This window comes from Salminus brasiliensis, chromosome 6 (genome assembly GCF_030463535.1).
Source record: "Salminus brasiliensis chromosome 6, fSalBra1.hap2, whole genome shotgun sequence".
Taxonomy (NCBI): domain Eukaryota; kingdom Metazoa; phylum Chordata; class Actinopteri; order Characiformes; family Bryconidae; genus Salminus; species Salminus brasiliensis.
In genome coordinates this window covers 4,904,010-4,924,697 of record NC_132883.1, presented here as the reverse complement: position 1 = coordinate 4,924,697, position 20,688 = coordinate 4,904,010, and the positions used below count along the sequence as shown (strand labels likewise).

The following is a 20,688-nucleotide window of genomic DNA, read 5'->3' as shown; positions in this document are numbered from 1 at the left end:
CCACCACACTATGTAAGCAGTATATTCTAAATAAGCTCTTTTACAAGGGGTGTCTGAATACTTTTGGACACTTGATTCTACACCAGCAGAACAGATCACCACAAAAGTGCGACGAATTGCCCCCTTACCCCCACCCCCACCCCTGAACCCATGAGCTCATTCTTTTACACACCTCTGATCCTCAAACCCGGCTGAGGGTCATCAGCGGACGGAGACGGGGAGACGGGGAGACTCCAGAAGCGAAGCGTCGCAACCGCTGAAGTAAACAAGCCGCCCTACTCGTCATCCTATTGGTGCGGAGAATGTCCCGCCCCGCCTGCTCCGAACGCCTATTGGACACGTCCGCTGTCAGTCACCCTCTGGTGATCAGCCGTTTCTAGGTAACAACGTCACGTCGGGGGTTTTCCCACTCTCGAGCCGAGCTCGAGCTAACGGTTGCGGGGCTCAGCACGACAGGGCGCTGCGCACTAGCTTAGCTAGCGAAGTTCGGGCGGTGTTTTGACGTGTGAAATAGTACGAATTCGGCTTACGAGGCCGGCGAAAAGGCTGGGAGGACTCGAGCAGACTGTGAGCGTGTTTTTTAGATACCTTTTTTCTATTTATCTGTTATTATTTTGCGCGCGAGTCTCGTTGACCGGGGCGAGATTCATAAAAACAAGCGGTGCTGAACTTCTGACTAGCTAGCTAGCTAACTAGCCCACCCCGCTCAGACCCCCAGATCAGCTACGAGTCCAGCAGACTGTCTGGAGGAGTAGTATTAGCTAGCTAGCCACCTGTACTCGGATTATTATTGGTTTAGCTAGCTAGCTAACCAACTATACCTAGCTACCCACCTCTGTGGAGACATGTCTAGCCTGTCTGTCCCAGCAGCACAGGAGCAGGGAGAAGGAAAGGGAAATCTAGGTTCCTCATTGCCCCAAAAGAGCATCAGCCAGGTTGTGGTGCCTGGACAGCAGCCCCAGACCGTCTTCGTGATCCTGGATTCATCAGCTGAGTCCCTAAACCTCATCAGGTGAGTCATAAAAGATATAGATAGGCTCCTATCCTAGAGCACAGGGGGTCATTTTCACCATGGACCTTTTCTAGACATCTCAATCTCATGTTGTTGATGATGTTAGGACCTTATTAGTCCTCTTAGTAAAGCCTGAACCTTCACATAATTGCCTGAAAGTTCTAGATACTTAGCTAGCTGTCTATCTATTTAAGCTATGTTAGCTGATGGAGATCACCATGAACCTTCCCTAAAAAGTTTTATTAGTTTTCCTGTATTTCTGCAGTACAAACCTCTCCTCTTCTATGAAAGCTTTGCATTAGGTGTTTGAAGACCTTACACTAGATTGCTGGGATTGCATTCAGCCACAAGATCAAGCCGCAAGATGTGTGGAAACACATACTGATGGTCAGACCCGACTCCGACCCTCACTCGAGCACTTTAAGCGCTGGCAAGACGTCTCAAGTTGATCACTTACATTAAGACGGTGATCTTTTACATTGCAAATGTTCAGAAAAATGAGGCATTATGTAATTATGTATGCGCTCATGTGCATAATGTTCAGCTACAGACATTTTAAGAGTGGGGAAAGTCAGGTTCAGAATTCCTGTTTCAGTTTGTTGACACATTTAAAATAAAAAAAATTATGTTTTCACCTCGTTTTGGGGCATTAAATGTTATATGACTCAGGCTATGAATGATATAATAAAGTATAGATCAGGATAAAACTGGGATAAAACTGGTTAATGTAAGCGATACTGAATTTCTGCTGATTTCTAGCTCAGGCTGTGAGAAGAGTTTTATTTAATTTCATACATTTGGATGAAATTTGGAAACGCCTTTTTTTCTTTCAAGATTGGTTGCTGATAAGGAAAGGACCATATTCGGAGCCTGTAACATTTGCATATTAGTTAGAAATACTAACTAATTTCTGAGAGTAGTATGTAGCATAGATACAAGTGTCAAAAGTTGAGTGCACAAAAAAATGCACAATGCAGTTTTTTTATATTGATGTAATTTATCATTGATTTCATTCATTATAAAAGGTTATTTACATAGTATTTGATAATATTTTAAAATAATACATATTGAATGATCATACTGATGTGACTGACTGCAGAGGTCTCAAAAATCTAATCTAATAGAGTCAGATAAAAAGCTGTCAGATAAGAACGTCAGAATGCAGCCTGGGAGATTTTGGGAGAGCTTGTTTGCAGACAGGATACTCGATTTTCTTCACTGGAGATTTGCTGAATTGCTTTCTGACAACAAAGACAGGAGTGCACTGTTTGACTTGTTGAAGATAACCCAGCACTGTGTTAGCTGGATGCTTGCAACACAGTTCAAAAAGGGCCACTGTTTGAGAATTTCCCGACTTGCCCTAGTTAAATACGTTTTTGGACTTGGATTGTATGCGTTTCTCAAAATATCTGAATATGTGAACACCCTTATTCAGAACGGGTTTGGTGTAAATTGTTTCATGATGGAGAAGACGACCTACTCTCTGACGATTGCTTTGCTTTCAGTGGTGGTGATAGCAACCAGAGACCAGAGGTGCAACATAAAGCCTTTAATTAGCAATCCACAACAAACAGTGATTTGTCAATACTCTGCAAATACTTTCCTGCCCTGTGTGTATTTTAAAAAGGTCCAGAACTGTTGTAGGACATTCTCTCCAGCATCTGGCAGCACATTCATAGCTATTTTAGGCAATAGTTTGTACATTTCTGTTAGGATTCAGACGTCCAATGGTGGTTCCACTTGAGTTGCTTCTCTGGACCACTCTGAATGACTGCAGCCAACCTAAATCTAGCAAATCACCTTCATTTGTTCGCGCCTGCTCGAGGCTCTTTTCAAGGCCTTGCCGTCCTTGGTGTCAGGGTATATATATATATATATACGTATATGGTGAGCAAACCATTGACTTTTAGTAGTTGATTACAGCAGACAGCCTGTCACACTGTCTCATCTGACTTCACTCAACTTTGCTGCTCTCAGCAGCCTTGTCACGTTTTTCGTTTTATGTCTGTGGTATTCTGTATGACCCCCTTGATAGCTCACTGAGCAGAGTGCAGAGTAAGCTCTTTGTCTTTACAGGAAAACGGGAACCGAGTTTGTACAAAGAGCTGATTTTGCCTTTCCCTGTCCTCGCGCCAATGAATGGGAGGAACTGATCCCAGATCCAAACTCTCACTCGCAAGGACAGAGATGTGCAAGAATCCCGGCAGAAAAGAGGCTTGTTTGTGCAGTCAGCTGTCAGTACATATAATTCAGGAAATTACAGACCACAGTTGTTTAGCCAACAAATCTCTAAATTGTTGCCAGATTTGATCCCAGGCCTGATTCTGATCAGAGCTTGTTTGCTCATCCTTTTGGATAAACATTGTAAGGGGTTGTGTATTGACGAGGTATGGAAACAGTACTGTGTGTGGAATTAACAGCAATTCTTTTGTGTTTAATAAACACAACAGCCAAGATAATACTGTTGCTCGAGCCTGGTAATTACACCAGTATAGGGGTGTGTTATTACACAAGTGGAGCTAATAATTAAGCCTTGTGCTCAATATCTATGGTCCTGTCAGCAGTTCTGACCTCATTATATCTGGATTCAGACTGTGGTTTTGAGTTAACACCATGTAGTCATCAACGTATTTATATTATGCAGAAGTAAAGCTGTAAATGACTTTGTGTACTTCTTAACTATTGAATAATATTGATGTAAAGAAAGTCATTCAATAGGTATTCCTCTGTTTACATCGTAATTACATTAAATAATATAGATATGATGTAAACAAAGTCATTCAGGGTGCTTTACCATGAGCCCCTGAGAGCATATATATATATATATATATATATATATACAGTGAGTCCAAGAAGTATTTGATCCCTTGCTGATTTTCTTTGTTTGCCCACTAATAAAGACACTATCCTTCTGCACTTTTAATGGTAGATATATTCTAACATGGAGAGACAGAATATCAAGACAAAAATCCAGAATATAATTTTAAAGAATATATTTTAATTAATTTGTATTTCAATGAGGAAAATAAGTATTTGATCCCTCTTGCCAAACACACTCAATACTTAGTGGCAAAGCCTTTGTTTGCAAGCACAGCGGTGAGACGTTTGTTGTAGTTAACCACAAGTTTAGCACACACACCAGGGGGAATTTTGGCCCACTCTTCTTTGCAGATCCTCTCTAAATCATGAAGGTTGGTGGGCTGTCGCTTGGCAACTCTGACCTTCAGCTCCCTCCATAGATTTTCGATCGGATTGAGGTCTGGCGACTGGCTGGGCCACTCCATGACCTTAATGTGATTTTTCTTGAGCCAATCCTTTGTTGCCTTTGCTGTATGTTTAGGGTCGTTATCATGTTGGAAGACCCAACCACGGCCCATTTTCAGATCCCTGGCAGAGGGGAGGAGGTTGTCCCTCAGGATTGTGCGGTACATGGCTCCATCCATCTTCCCAGTGATGCGGTGAAGTAGCCCTGTACCCTTGGCAGAGAAACACCCCCAAAACATTATGCTTCCACCTCCATGCTTGACGGTGGGCACAGTGTTCTTGGGGTCATAGGCAGCATTTTTCTTCCTCCACACATGGCGGGTGGAGTTGAGGCCAAAAAGTTCAATTTTGGTCTCGTCTGACCACAAAACCTTCTCCCAATAACTTGGTTCATCTTTCAAATGATCATTGGCATACTTGAGGCGCGCCTCCACATGTGCTCTCTTCAGCAGGGGTACCTTTCGGGCACTGCAGGATGTGAATCCATTGTTGCGCAAAGTGTTGCCAATTGTTTCCTTGCAAACTGTGGTCCCAGCTGCCTTCAGGTCATTTGCTAACTCCTGCCGAGTGGTTGCAGGACGATTTCTGACTGTTCTCAGCATCATTGCCACCCCACGAGGCGAAATCTTCTTTGGAGCACCGGGCCGAGGTCTGTTGATTGTCATGTTATACTCTTTAAACTTTCTGATAATTGCACCAATAGTTGTTACTTTCACATCCAACACCTTACTAATCTTTTTGTAGCCCATTCCAGCTTTGTGAAGGTCAACAATTCTGACTCTGAGGTCCTGTGACAGCTCTTTGGTTTTACCCATGTTGGAGACTTGAAATCTGTGTGATCTGTCTGATTCTGTGGACAGGTGTTTTTCACACAAGTGATTAGTGAGAACAGGTGGCTTCAGGTCAGGTAACAAGTTGATTGGGAGTGTCTAACTGGTCTGTAAAAGCCAGAACTGCTAATGAATACTAAGGGATCAAATACTTATTTCACTCCATGAAATACAAATCAATTAATATATATTCCTTAGATTTATTTTCTGGATTTTCTTTTTAATATTCTGTCTCTCCATGTAAGAATACATCTACCATTAAAAGTATAGAATGATCATGTCTTTATTAGTGGGCCAACGAAGAAAATCAGCAAGGGATCAAATACTTCTTGGACTCACTGTATATATATATAAATATATGGCTCAGATATAGACACAAGCTCAAGCGTCGACTGCTAGATCGGCTGCCCCACCGCCCGTCGCGTCTCTCTCTGCTTCTCTAAGCATTTAGCAGGGGGAAGAGCCGCACATCATGACGTTAGGGCGGAGGACGGGTGTGGGTGCCGGACTACGGTGCTGTGTCGAGCCTCCCGTACACCCCTGGCACGCAGCTGCAAAATTCCGCGGTAAGGCTGAGAGGCGATAGATGCCAGCGGGAAGGGCAGCCGGGGCCTCGCCAGTCATGGCGGTATAGCTTTAGCCTTACCTCGCCAGGTTGCCCAGACTCGGAACAGAGGACGGAGCCATGTTAGCCTTGTGATTGGTCAGGGTTTCGTTGACGTAAGCCTGACCCACTTTTCGGACCACCCATTCAACATGGAGAGGAGAGCAATACTGGTGAAACACAGCAGAAGCTTCATAAGACGTACTTTGTATTTACACCTTTACACTGGGGGCCCTGAGGAGCCAGATTAACTTCATTAGAAAGAGAACTCAGATTTAGGTTCTCAGGGATTTTAAATAGAAGATTACCCACTGGAATTTCTTTATAGAGGTGGTGATTGGATCCATGTGTCAAAATTCTAGCCTTTTATTAACAAACCGCACAGATTTCGCCGCACTGTGTGTATTTTAAAAAGGCCCAGAACTGTTGTACGACATTATCTCAGGCATCTGGAAGTGTCTTCAGAGCTGTTTTATGTCAGAACCTTCTGTGAGGAAGCTTCAGACATCTGGGTCCATTCACCAGCACTGCACACAAGTCCACGTTTCACCACCAAACACACCAAACTGCCCAGACCTAACTCTATCTTTAATGTTAAGCAACTAAAAGACATATCAGTTCACATTGAGTCCTTGGAGCGAGTCCTCAGACATATAAGCTACACCAGTACAGTCTCATACCGTGCCATTTGTTCTGCAGTGCTTTCGGAGAACGTGGAACCTCCTGGTTTTTGTACCGCTTGAAATTGCAGCTCTGAAGAGGTGCTTCAAAACAAATGGCTGACTTTCCCAGAAGTGAGAGCCCTGTTAAACAAACAGCCTTCATTTCACTACCTCCATCCTGAACTTGGATTTCACAGGAAATGACTCAGCACAGCTGCCCACGCACCGCTCCGGTTTCCAGAGAACGGCATGCTGAATGAAGGATGCAGACTTGCCGAGTCCAGGGAATGGCGTGCCTCGAGGAATGTGCCTGCCTCGACATGTGCTATCCTCATGAAACAAACCCAGAAACCAAGAAAAACACTGTTTACTACTTCTGCCTCCTAGAGGGCAACTGACCTGCTCCACCCGACAGCCGCTCATCCAGACGCCTGTCTAACCCCAAGGACATTAATGGGAAGCTAGCCCCTCTTTTTGCTGCAGCAGCAGCCTCTACTCCTCTGGGAAGGCTTTGCACTAGGTGTTGGAACATGGCCATGAGGATTAGATGGCATTCAGCCACTAGTGCATTAGTAAGGGTCAGGTACTGATGTTGGGCGATTTGTTGTGGACACTCCAACACCCCTAATTAAAGTGGGCGTTTAATAAAGGCAGTGGCAGCTGTGTACACCGCTAGCTGACATACACTGTATATCCAGATGTTTGTGGACACCCCATCTACTGAATGCATTCAGCTACTTTACGTTGTGGGCTGACACGGGTGTGCAAAAAAGAAGTGTTGCCAATAGAATAGGACTCTCTGAAGCAGATAAACATGAACCTATTGGCACCATGCTGCCTAATGCCAGGAATGGGGGGTAGAGGGGTATAAAGCCCCCCAGTATTGAGCTTGTGGAGCAGTGGAGGAACTGTGTTCTCAGGGATGATGAAGTGGGTGGTGATCATCCAGCATCCTGACTTTACTAAAGCTCTAGTCCTGCTGAATACAATCAAATCCTCACAGCAATGCTCCTCCAAAATCTAGTAGAAAGCCTTCTTCCATGGACAGTAGAGACAGATACTCCAACAAAAGCAGGATCAGCTCTTTATAACACCCTTAAATTCAGAAGAAGCAGCGTATGAGTAAAGAATGAGTGGGTGTCCCAATACTTTTGTCCATGTGGCGTATTTAAATACATGGGCGTCTGATCTTCATTTGAACAATGTTGCTTTTGATTGTTGAAGATCTGAAGAGCCAGGTCACGTCCGGCATGGCCAGGTCAGGCCGTCCCCTGCAGGTTCAGCCCAAAAGGAGACCACAACAATCCCGAAATGTCATCGCAGGACCTAAAGTCACTATATTAAGTTCTACTACACCATTATTATCATATTATGATTATGATCAGAGCAGTTTAACAGTATAGATGGTTTGGTCGGTAACTTTTATCAATAATTTATAAACAGTTCTGACCCGAGGAGGATGGGTCGGGTCCCCCTTGTGAGTCTTGGATCCTCCCAAGGTTTCTGAGGGAGTGTTTCCTTGCCACCGACGGTGTTGGCTGCTCACTGGGGGTCTTTTTATGTTATTGATTTTTCCTTTTTTTCTCTTTTACTGATTCCTGATTATGTAAAGCTGCTTTGTGAGAACAGCAGATGTAAAAAGCCATACTATAAATAAACTTGACTGTGGCTGAAGTGGGCTGATCCATCCCTGTTTGGATGAAAGTGGGGCAAGTGCGCCCTCTGCTGGTGGAGACGTGACACCAGCCCCTCTCCCTTCCACTCCTTCCTATTTTTAGTAACTATCGATGTGTGTTTGATTAGTGCGCAGCTCAAACGATTCACGGGCGGCATTTCCAACATCGAGGGAACTTTTCCTGCGTTTGGACTCGGCGTTTATCGCACGTTAGAAACGGGGCATGTGGGAGAGCAGCGCGGCGATGACGTTTGGAGGCGTTAGCGCCGAAGAAGAAGCCCAGCCCGGCGATCGTCGCGTTTAAGCACCTCCACCAGGACATGGCAGGAGCCTCTGTGGGCCGGATCGGCGGGGAATGGGGCTGTAGACTGGCCGCAGCCGGGATCACTGTAGCTTTACCTCCATCCCGTCGCTTGGATTAGCCGTAATGCGGGTGTGTATGCTGTGGGTTTCATTGAGGTCCGCTCCAGGGCCCTCTGTGCTCCTTCATGGGGATGGGGTATGTGGACGTGGGGCTGGTTGTTGACACTTCTGTCATCTGATCAACTGTGAGGCTGACCTTATGGATCAGTATATACATACATATATATAAGTGTGTGTGTGTATATATATATATTAAGAGAGAGAGAGAGACAGTGGTTGTTTGCAATTGTATGTCATACATATACCATTGATGTCACATATATATATGTGTGTGTGTATTGAAAGAGAGAGAGAGAGAGACTATATAAACACAGTGCAGGAAGTGTTGTTTGCAATTGTATGCCATACATATACCATTGATGTCTCCTTTACTGGGTTAGTCTGCTGTTTATTATGCTGCTCAAGGTACTTTTAGGCCAGTAATGTAACCTCCCCCCCCCACCTGATTTTGGTTACGGCAGTACGTGACGGGGTGGAAAATATTAAAAGCTAAGTCAGTTCAGTCAATTATTCTGACACACTTATGTATATACACTTATACACGCACACTTATATATATATATATATATATATATATATATATATGTGTGTGTATATTGAAAGAGAGAGAGAGAGACTATATAAACACAGTGCAGGAAGTGTTGTTTGCAATTGTATGCCATACATATACCATTGATGTCTCCTTTACTGGGTTAGTCTGCTGCTGTTTATTATGCTGCTCGATGTACTTTTAGGCCAGTAATGTAACCCCCCCCCCCCCCCCCCCCCCTGATTTTGGTTACGGCAGTACGTGACGGGGTGGAAAATATTAAAAGCTAAGTCAGTTCAGTCAATTATTCTGACACACTTATGTATATACACTTATACACGCACACTTATATATATATATATGTGTGTATATATATTGAAAGAGAGAGAGAGAGACTATATAAACACAGTGGAGGAAGTGTTATTTGCAATTGTATGTCATATGGCAGTACGTGACGGGGTGGAAAATATTAAAAGCTAAGTCAGTTCAATCAATTATTCTCAATCTCAGCATAATCAAACGCATTAGATGCAAACCGGTTCATTCATTACCCGTTCAGAATTGTTCCCAGCGGTGGTATGAATGAAACCAGGCGTGGAAACGCTCCCTGATGCCTGAGACGTTGCTCTGCGATACTTTTGAGAGTATTTTGGCCTTGAGAGGATATTTTGCATGGGTTCAGGTGCTGAGTCAACATCGGCATGCCAGGTGCAAGACTGCAGTCTTACGAAGGCCAGGTTTTGGTCACTATGATCACCTGGAATTATCAAGGTCAAACGTCTGAGGTAGGAGGACAGGGGCCAGGACAACTTGATGAAGGTTGATGAGGTTGGCTGTTGACATTCACTCAACTGTAAAACTGGAATGCAAGAATGTTTATGAGCAAAGAAATCTTCTTTTATTAACTTTTATGTATTTTTATTTATTAAAGTTTAGTTACTGGGTGCTTTACTGGTTCCTGGTTTCATCTGTGGTGTTTTATGATTGGTCTCCAATGTTGGGTGGTGTGGTGCAACAGGTAACACTACTGCTTGGGAGTGAGCTTCTATACCATGTGGGAAACCAGGGTTCAATTCTCGGTCTGGGTCACTATGCTGCACTACACCAATAAGAGTCCTTGGGCAAGACTCCTAACACTACATTGACCCTCCTCTGAAATACGAGTAACCTTATTAGTTGCTCTGAATAAGAGCATCAGCTTAATGCCATAAATGTAAATGTCATCATATCCAGCTGCGTTTTAGAGTATAAGTGTAGCGAATCTACTCACATCTGTTGTTAAGGGACGTAAACAAAGTCTCCAACAGATTCAGTACTCTAACTGTGAGGAGTTTGATGGATACAGGCCCAGGACTCCTGATATGAATAGCGCTTGTGTTTTGGGGGCGGTTCTACAAAGCTGGATTTTCTGGTTAGTTAGCGACCCGGCTCACTTTCGGGATGGAGACCAAGTCTAAGTGCTAAGTTGAGCGCTAATTAGCTCTCTACTCCCTGAGCTCATCATCATTATGTCGCGTCTGCCCTGTTGACCCTAAAGCGCTGGTCCCTCTTTCTCTTGGTTTAGTCATGTTTTTGTGTTCTCCTCAGTGTGGAGCCCCTTTTACCTGAGTCTGGAATCGTGGCGGATATCGAGGTGGACGGCGTCCTCACGTCTGATTCGGACACGTTTTACCAGCTGAAGAGTCAGCCCATCGCACTCAGGTGAGTTCCAGTACACATCAGTTTAATATGATGAGAATCATATTGAGGCTGCTCACACTTCGCGTTAACAGTGTTTGCAGTGACCACATGAAAAACTAAGAGTGTATTGTGATCGGAGACACATCTATGAACGGTATCCGGATACAGTCAAGCAAGCGGACATACATAATTACTAGAGCAAGTAATTATTACTGGTACTGGTCTCTTGCTCCTTCTGTCTCTCTCGCTGTGTGTGTGTGTGTGTGTGTGTGTGAATATTCATGCTCGGTAGATGATCGGCCACAGCTGGCAGAATTACAGAGCGTGGTTTATACAGTACTGATAAGTAAATTTCCTGATAAAGCCGTTATGGTATTATGAGGACCATCTGTTGTTCCACCACGGTGTGGAACTCCCACTGTTCCTCATAACCATTCGCATTCTCCCAGAGCCAGACCACCTCCCCGAGAAACCATCGGTTACCGGAAGTTGATGAGCTTTTTGTCCTGATCTGATCCAGTGGCTGAGAATCAGCCGATACGATTCAACCCGATCTTTGTGTTTATGTAAATAATCCAGTCCCACAGTTTAGATCAGAGGAGCTGCTGATTAATCCGTTCAGTAAAATCCCTTTATTTTCAGTATCAGTTTCTATAATCAGACTTTCTGGACTTACTGATTTAGTTTAGTCGAGACTTTTCTTAAAACCACTGTTTTATAGTGTTTAATATCTGATAATCCAGTCTGATCTCCTCCCTGACCAATCAGCTCCCAGCTCCTTTACAACACTGCAGTCTGATCACTTCCTGTGTGTGTGTGTGTAGTGGTATGGACTCTATCTGTTATTGTTGGTCTACTGGTGTGTAATAACTGGTTTATAGTGGGTGAATGTGCTGTGTGTGATTGGGGTTTCTATAGTGTGTGTGTGTGTGTGTGTGTGATAGCATTAGCATTAGCCTCCACTCGGTTCTGAATGGTTTCCTGGTTTATAAACAGAGAAAGGTGAGCGGTTTTACAGTTCTCCCGCTGGTAACAGAGCGTTTCAGTGAGAGTTTTATAAAGGGGCAGGTATTATGGTCTGTTGTCAGGTTCCACTGTAAAATAGCTCCACACTGCAGAACCTCAGCTCCTTTATTTACCTTCATAGAGCGTCCACACTGCTGCTGCAGCCAGCTGGGTAATTATGTCCATTAATGGCATCTTGAGGACAACACTGGATTGGATTGGGACGTCCCTATAAATAAACGTCCCTTTCTCAACAGGGTCTGGACATTTAAATGGTATAAGCCCATCAATATCTCCTCTAAGGGTCTCTCATTTGCTGTCTTGTATCCAAACGTGAAAATGTAATCTGCAATTTCATTCTATTGTTCTGAGCCAGACTGTGTTTCTGTGTAGTATATAATTAGATGTGGAATCAAGACATTTTATCATATAAAACGTGGAAAATTGAATTGAGTCTTGACTTCACAGGTAAAGTCCTATTAGCAGGTACGGGACAGAGTACCTGCTATGAATTCTTATTGTTATTAGTGCATCAGAGGCATTTCTATCTGTAAACAGTGATACTTTTTTAAGCGAATGCTGAAGAAATACAAAACTCTTTGTTTGAGGCACCCTGACCGTACTGGTCAGTCTGGGATATTCCTGAAAACTGGTGTGTAATTAATCACATGTGCCCTTTCAGTTTCCCAAACAGAAAAAAGAAAAACGGTTTTCTATTTTCTGGTCATTATCATGAAACCTTCCTAAATCTCACTGAACCACATCAGCTAATCCTCAGTTCAAATGTACTCTATTATAGCCAGCTTATCTGTCACCTCCCCCCGATACTCAAACTCCAACAGCAGGTCAAAATCCAGCCGCATAACAGGCCGAGTTCTGCGGGAACTGCAGGCATACTCTTGCCAAATCTGGTGTAGCCATAGCCATTTATCAACAATTGCAGGTTTCTCGTTTCACTATCAGAGTATATAAATACTTAAATACCTAATATTAATGAATTAATGAAGTCTTACATATACTACACTCTATGTCCAAATGTTTGTGGACACCCCGTCTAATGAATACATTCTGCTACTTTAAGTTGCATGCATTGCTGACAATATGTTCACATGTGCACACACACACACACACACACACACATTTTCTCTAGTCCCTGTAGTACTGCCAGTAGGCTAGCCATTGGCTAGAGGGGTATAAAGCCCCCCAGCATTGAGCTGTGGAGCAGTGGAAGAACTGTGTTCTCTGGAATGATGGTGGTGGTGGTGCTGCATCCAGTACTTTTGGGATGAGTTGGGGAGTTGGGGATGATGATGTGGGGTGGTGATCATCCAACATCCTGGGTCTTATTGTTGAATACAACAGTACAGACAGTTAAACAGACAGCCTGATAAACTCTTTTTTTATTCCCTTGATTTCAAAAGAAACAATGAATGAGCAGGTGTCCCAATACTTTTGTCAATATAGTGCATGTGCTTTGTAAAAGAAGAGAGTCTTGGACTTTCTGTTCATAATGCAAACCAAATCATGTTTCTAGGGACTTTCCAATGACTCAGCAGCAGCTAAAACAATGTAATCATGCTGCCCCGCTGCCTCTTCCCCCTACCTGGCCTTCTGAAAACAGCCCTGCCCCTTCAGGCCAGGAATGTTTTTTCCCCATGACAGTGGGCTGTCAGACTGAAGCTTTGATTACAGCAGATTGACTGCAGGCTTGCGCAAGCAGGCAAGGTTAAAGCAGCAGTTACGAAAGGGCTCCAGAGTCCACAGGCTGAACTCTCTCACAACCCGGCCGCTGTTATCTGCCCGAGTGATCTGTGTGGCACACTGCTCTTTGGCTCTGCATGCGCTGTCGCCGAAAGAGAGCGTAAGCGTCTTGGATGGTTGTTGTTGTTGCTGCTCGGTGTGGTAAGCACTCAGAGCTGTGGGACTTCCCACAGTGACTCAGCACAAATTCAGAACATGCAGCGAGGTGACGTGAGGGGATTTCATGGGTAAAGCTAGACTGAAGACATTTCAGACGTTGAGCTGTGTTGCTTATTAGTCTTCACTGGGAAAGTAGTCTCCACTCTTGGGACTGGGGGTATCCAGGATTCGTTGGGAGATATTTCCTCACAGTGATGTAAGGGCAAAGCTGTTTCTTTATTTTCACCCACAAGCAGAAAGCGTAATTAAATATACAGGCTGAAGGGTATCAGAGTTGGTTTCTTGGAGTCTTGTTTACCAGCTTCATAATAATGAGTATTCTGCTCATTCTGCTGATCTCATTACTGCAGAACTCAGTAGTTAAACATAGACGGGGTGAGATTGTAGGCCAGGGTGATTTGAATAAATAGGCCTAGAGGTGTGCTGTTGGATTTGAACGCTGTGTACTTTGAACATAGTATTATATATATATATAAAGTATGTATATATGTGTATGTATATATATATATATATAATGTGTGTGCGTAGGGCTTGGCGATATGGTAAAAATACTATATCACAATATTTAAATACTTTTTTGCAATGCAAGATATTGATCACAGTACATATACATCACAGACTAAATACATCAGTAGTGACGGATTCTTATAAACTACTGTTCAGAGACTCTCCAGTACTGAATATACTGATTTATACTCAACATCTGCTGCTCTTCGTCTAATTACACTATTAGTAATGAAACCTGCAGCTGATCAGTGTTTATTAAGCAAAATTAATAACAAAATTTATCACGATACAATAAAATATTTTCATATTGCCCAGCTCTCTCTCTCTATATATATATATATATATGTGTGTGTATATATAATGTTATTTACTATTTTAGTTTGCCAGTGCTAAGGGGAAGCTAGTCTAAGCCATGAATTTGCTATTTAAATGTGTTTTACTTTGTTGGAGAGATCATCATTTCTACACTGATCTTCATTAAACAAATGGCTACCCCCTTATTTACTGTATGTTAAGTACCTAGTATTAAATGAGTAATCATATAGTAATTATGAGTAGTTTTCTTGTGCAGTGGAAGAACTGTGTTCTCTGGAATGATGGATGGTGGCGCTCCATCTAATACTTTTGGGATGAGTTGGGGAGTTGGGTTTGAGGTGGTTGGTCCTGACCTCACTAACTCTCCTGTTGCTATATGCAATTAAATCCTCACATCAACGCTCCTCCAAAATCTAGTAGAAGTTCAGAGAAGAGTTAGTTTAGTATTTTAAGGGTATTGAATTACATAGTAATTACAAAGCGGCTCTCTTATCATTATCCTGTGCAGAACAAACTCACACACACTACCAGGTACCTACTAGTATGTTGTGTGTACTGTAATGGACTTTATTAGGTACTTACTGTACCGCAGAATGAAGGCCAACCAGCTCCTGCTCCAACATTTGTATTTTTTTAGCTTTTTATTTCATACACTGTGAGATATATCAGCAGTCTCATGGTCTGGTCGTAGTAATGCGAATAACACAACCCAGAGTGTTTTCTGTTTTCTTACATGCATATCGTAAATCTGATTTATCCTTTTGCCCTTTTCCCAGCGGCTCAGTTGCCCCTGTTGACCCCGTGGTGACCCCGGGTGCCTCAGCGATGACGTCTCGAGTGTTGATGAGGCAGGAGCTGATGCGGCAGCAGGCCCAAGACCAGGAGAGAAGAGAAGCTCAGCAGCAGGCATCCAGCGCTCAGCTACGGCCCACCGAAGCCTCACCTGCCATATCCGTTTCCTCCTCGCTGCCCTCGGCCCGTCCCACGCCCACCCAGGTCCCCATGGAGGTGCTGAAGGTAGGTTTGGAGACATGAAGCAGTTTAACTGCATCCACTGTTGTATGAGTGTTAGAACTGCAGTTTTTTTGACACCTGGATTAGATTTGTAGGCCTGTTTCACACATTCTGCCTCTGCGTAACATAAGTCATGCTATTCTGATTGTCTGCAGAACAGATGTAGAACAACATGGTTTTAGTATTTCGTTTTTATGATTTTGCATCATTTGTGTTCAATTTTCAGTGTTTGTTTCATTAACACTGTGTAGTGTGTGCAGCATGTGGATAAAATGGGCACAGTGCCTATATTTGAGTTTCTGTGCCACTTCTGGGCATCTTATATTTTGTGTGCCAGTTTTCTGATTTTGAAAAAGAATTAGAAAGCGCATATCAGCATCGATTGGGGTGTAAGAAATATCGATATATTGAAGTATTGTGATATTATGTTTCGCAATACTGGATCGATTCTCTAACACAGTATTGATTTTTAAGGAATATAGTTTAGATATTATAGTTGATGGCAGACAGTGGTTCATTTAGTGTTGTGTATAAACCCTGACCACTAGATGGCAGTGTTGTACTCTGTCTTCAGGTTACATAAACTTTACTTTTACTCAGATTTTATGCATTTATGCTGTGTATAGACAGGGTGCAAGTGCGAATTTTGTTTATTATACATTTTTAGAGAGTCTAAAACTGAAGCAGAACTGATAAGAGTAGCTGTTTCCCTACAAGAAGAGCACAAAATAATGCAAAATAAAAAAACTGAGAATAAGGCAAGAAAACCAAAATGACAGAAATACAAAACTAATGCTAACACAGAGAACAAACCACATTAAGTGTCACAAGGCACAAATCGGAACATGAGAGGGCAGGGCTATAAAGAAGACACAAGTGGGAACACTAATGACTAGGCGGGGCTAGGGTGGAGACAAGGGCAGAGACAAGAACACAAAACAGAGCCATGTGCTGAAGATCACATTGGGAAACCAAACCAAACCAAAACAAAGACGCAGGCACAGAGACCAGGAAGAGAAAACACAGGGGCAAGACAGAACCATGTTACAATATGATGGTGTGCTGTTTATCTAAGACAGTTTTGCTAAATTTTAATAAAAATAATATATAGTCTTGCTGATTCATATCATTTTGCCATGTTCTTTCCAATACACAATACACAAGTCTAATATTGATGAGTATCAGCATCAGTCCAATATCAGCAGACAGTGCTAGATTGTAGGGATCTAATTCTGTTTAATATCTATCCCATCATAGCACACAATAACTACAAATAGCACATTATAAAGTCTCGTAGTTTTAAAAAAACAACTGTGTGAATTGTTTATCTGTTCTCCACATAGAAGGTTTGCTCATGTCTTGTTTTTCTCTTCTTCATTCCTCAGGTTCAGACTCACCTAGAGAACCCTACTAAGTACCACATCCAGCAGGCCCAGAGGCAGCAGGTCAAACAGTACCTCTCCCACACCCTAGGCAACAAGGTGGCTAGTCAAACGCTGGCCACATCTCCCTCGCCTCAGTCAGGCTCCGCCCCCGAACTAGCTCCGGCCGCCAGCAGCACTCCCAGCAGCCCCCTGGCCGTGCTCAGCCTGGGCTCCAACAAAGAGGAGGTAAGAGCCCATCCAAGATGAGCGTTGCCTTCTAGTGGGGAGTCTTGTGGAGGTTGTGGTAGGGCAGTATCTGCTAAATTCCAACAGGGAAAAGTAAACAGGGGTTCATTTAGCTGTTTCTTTGGTCACTGCTTGGTTTATCAGCCTGGAAGCCATGTGAAAGAACAAGTAACAACACAAGCACTTGTCTGTAGTCAATTTGAGGATGTTTGTGGTTAGCAAAAATGGCTCGACATTGCTGTGCCATTTCAGAGAACTTCAGGGTGAGCAGGTGCTGCATGTCCCTTTAGCAAAAACCTGTAAATCAACTGTTGAATTTTTGAACTGACTGCATCGTGTAATCAAAATATAGAAGGATGTTCCACCACTCTGGTGTGAGAGGTGTATTAAAACCCAGGTATTGTTCTAGATTAGCCTCTTCATTCATTTAATAGTGTGTGTGTGTGGTGTCCGTATCCCTTATTTGAAGATGGCAAAGCCCATGTCATTGTGCTTGCAGTTCTTTCTCTGTATACTGTTCTGGATGACTGGTGGGGAACCTGTTGTCTGATCAGGGCTTTTGGGATTTATAATTAGCCAGAAGTTTGTTTTTTTTGCACTGTAGTGCCACCACACATGCCCTATATGGACAAAAGTATTGGGACACTTGCTCATTCAGTGTTTCCTCTGAAATCAAGGGTATTAAAAAGTTAAAAAGTTTATCCTGCTTTTGTTGGAGTAACTGTCTCTACTGTCCAGAGAAGAAGGCTTTCTACTAGACTTTGGAGCATTGCTGAGGATTTGATTGCATTCATTGACCAGATCGCTAGTCCCCAACCCCAAGCACAGTTCTTCCAATGCTCCACAGCTCAATGCTCAGGGGGCTTTATACCCCTCTAGCTCACACCTGGCATTATTAGGCAGCATGGTGCCCAAAAGTTCATGTTTATCTGCTCAAGAGAGTCCTGTTCTACTGGCAAAATGTAAGTTGCACCCACACACTGGTAGCTGAATGCATTCGTTAGAAGGGGTGTCCACAAATATTTGGACATAAACTCTAGGGTTCCTCGCTCAGTCTGTGGTTGTAAAGCTTCTATAGCAGATGTGGCTGGATTTGCAGCACCATGACTTGCCTGATCATTTCACAACCAAGAATTTAGCAGAACTGCTCTGCAATACGCAGGGAGGTCACTGTTGGTAAAGGATGCTGTTAATCTTACTCGTAGTCTGCAAATGTTCTACACCGTATAATCTCTAATTGCTCAGTTTTTAAAGCCGTGGAACGCTAAGCTATTTAGACGTGCGTTATTGTTCCAATAAAGAACCAGGCTGTCTACCTCAGCGGTATGCCTAGGTCCTTTTGAAGTGTGTTCAGTTCCCTCTGTAAATACAATAGCATGCTTTGTCGAGTCCCCGCGAAGTCGGCCAGGCCCTCTCGTGCGCTCGATGTGTTCAGCACCACATTGTGCTGGTAAATATCACACTACCACCTCAATGGGCCCCTCCACACTTCACACACTGTGTGGGTTTGGCCGTTGAAGCTACACAGCATGTGTGAGTCTTCCTAATCATCCCTAATAAGCTGAACAGCCACAGCCCAGCCTGTCTGCAGTACCATCCTGCCTTACTGGAGAGCACCATTATGAAGTACTCGCTGGCCAAGGTTTATTATGTTTACTTTTGTACGGATTTAGCTGCTGTTTGTAGTGAATGAGGCTGGCTGCCTGCATGTCTCATGGCAGGATGACCAGTGTGTCACTGTGAAACTGCTGCATGGTGTGCTTTTCTTTTTTTTTCTTCCTGCTGTCTTATGAGTCACCATGGAAAACGGCCACCTCAGACACATTTGTATTTGAAAGATCTTGCAAGTTCTGCAGTTCCCCCACAAGTCCTGATAATTATCTTGTTTTTTTTTCTTTGCTTGTTTTTGTTGCTTTTGTTTTTTGCTTCGTCCAGATCGAAGACGTCATCGATGACATCATCAGCCTGGAATCCAGCCTCAACGATGAGTTTATGACGCTGATCGACTCAGGCCTGCAGCTTCCCAACACGGTATGTATACTACATGGATATGCAAAAGCATTGGGACACTTGCGCATTCGGTTGTTTCTTAGGGAATCAGTGTGTGTTGGTTTTTGGCTGGCTTTTGAATACTAGATTTTGGAGCATTTCAATTGAGCGGGTGTAGGTAAAATCAGGCTGTTGGATCAACAACACCACCCCAAAAGTACTGGATGGAGCACCACCATCATTTCAAAGAGCACAGTTCTTCCAATACTTGGGGACTTTACACCATATACAGTGTTTCCCATCCCTGGTTCTGGACATTGCACATTGTAGTGGACTCCCTGCTTTAACACACCCCCTGCAATTCTTAAAGAGCTTTCTTAATGAGGAAAGCACTAATATATGCAGGGAGACACTGGCATTAGGCAGCGGGGTGCCAATAGGTTGGTGTTTATCTGCTCTAGAGAGTCCTATTCCAGTGGCAGAGCTTCTCTACAAGGACTAGACTAGACTAGCTGAATGGATGTATTAGAAGGGGTGTCCACAAACATTTGGACATACTTTAAAAAAAGCCTTATCTGCAGTCTTTTCAGTTTCATAGAGGTTAAGACTTTCTTATCTGTGAGGTCTCAAGCTGAGCAAGCAAAAGTGAGAGAAGGAGAGTTGTGTAAATTAATGCAGCTGATTTGCTCCACTGTTTGCCTTATTGGTAACACAGGTAGACAGTGAAGACTGGTTTCCTGTGAACACACACGATGCCACATGTATTCCTGTTAGCCCTTTGTATCTGGAAACCTTCTCATATCCAGCACCAGGGTTTCATATGAACTCTAATTCAGGCAGCACCGGTTTTAATTCCTGACATAATTGCTCAAGCAGGGTTGTGGTCTTAGGTTTCGTGCTCCGGCATGTCACAAGTGAGCCGTTTGTTCTTGGATCGGCGTGGCTGAATTTGTGTGGGAGCTACTGGAATCCAGAGCTGTTCTAGAAACTAACATACACTTCTGACACATGGCTACCAATGGGCGGTGCTGGGTGGGGAGCGCACGCTGGGTTACAGGGGGAGGGGGTAAACACACACACACACCCATACACACACACACACATTCAGGCACTGACCAGTGAGCAGTGTGTGTGTGTGTGTGTGTGTGTGTGTGTGTGTGTGTGTGTTAAAGCTGATAGCTAACAGTGAAAGGTTTTTCCCTCTGAAAGATATTTCCCCATTCGTGACGTTCTTTTCTTTCCTTTTTTTAACTGTAAGAGAAAGAGGAAGAGTGTGTTGTGTGCCGTTGTTTGGTAGGACAAGATGAGGATTCTAGTTTTAGTGCCGGAGAATGAAAAGAAAAGAAGTAAAGCGGAGGTAAACTGCCCACATTTTAAACTTCTGCATGCTTGACTTTCTGAGTTGTGCTGGTGAAATGTCCCGAGCTTGTGTCTGAAGGGTTATGCTGTAAGGGCTGGTTGCTGGTTGTTTCCAGCTGGGTTGAATGCAGGTTATGACCTTATTGTTGTTGTAAAGTGAAGTTTGCTGTTTGCTGTTTGACTGAACCTTATGAAGTTGTGTCTGAGGGCTGGGTTTTACTGCTTTTGGAGATAACGTGCTTTATGTTCTAGAGAGCACATGGCTGGTTTTTGAATAGTGAAGGCCTGCA

General features: G+C 43.5%; 1 protein-coding gene across 5 annotated transcripts in view; it reads left to right on the top strand.

Moving 5' to 3' along the window:
- Positions 1-431: 431 nt before the first annotated feature.
- tfe3a (transcription factor binding to IGHM enhancer 3a) overlaps positions 432-20,688 on the top strand; it is a 37,456-nt gene continuing 17,199 nt past the window's right edge. For 2 of the 5 annotated variants that reach the window (XM_072681399.1, XM_072681398.1), the window contains exons 1-5: positions 432-1,012; positions 10,587-10,700; positions 15,203-15,443; positions 16,826-17,050; positions 18,986-19,081. In XM_072681399.1, coding sequence (XP_072537500.1) covers positions 846-1,012; positions 10,587-10,700; positions 15,203-15,443; positions 16,826-17,050; positions 18,986-19,081 — 843 coding nt within the window. In that variant the 5' untranslated portion in view covers positions 432-845. Of the gene's footprint in view, positions 1,013-8,170; positions 8,481-10,586; positions 10,701-13,690; positions 13,801-15,202; positions 15,444-16,825; positions 17,051-18,985; positions 19,082-20,688 lie in introns of those variants that run through there. The other 3 variants (XM_072681403.1, XM_072681400.1, XM_072681402.1) reach the window with 3 other exon arrangements.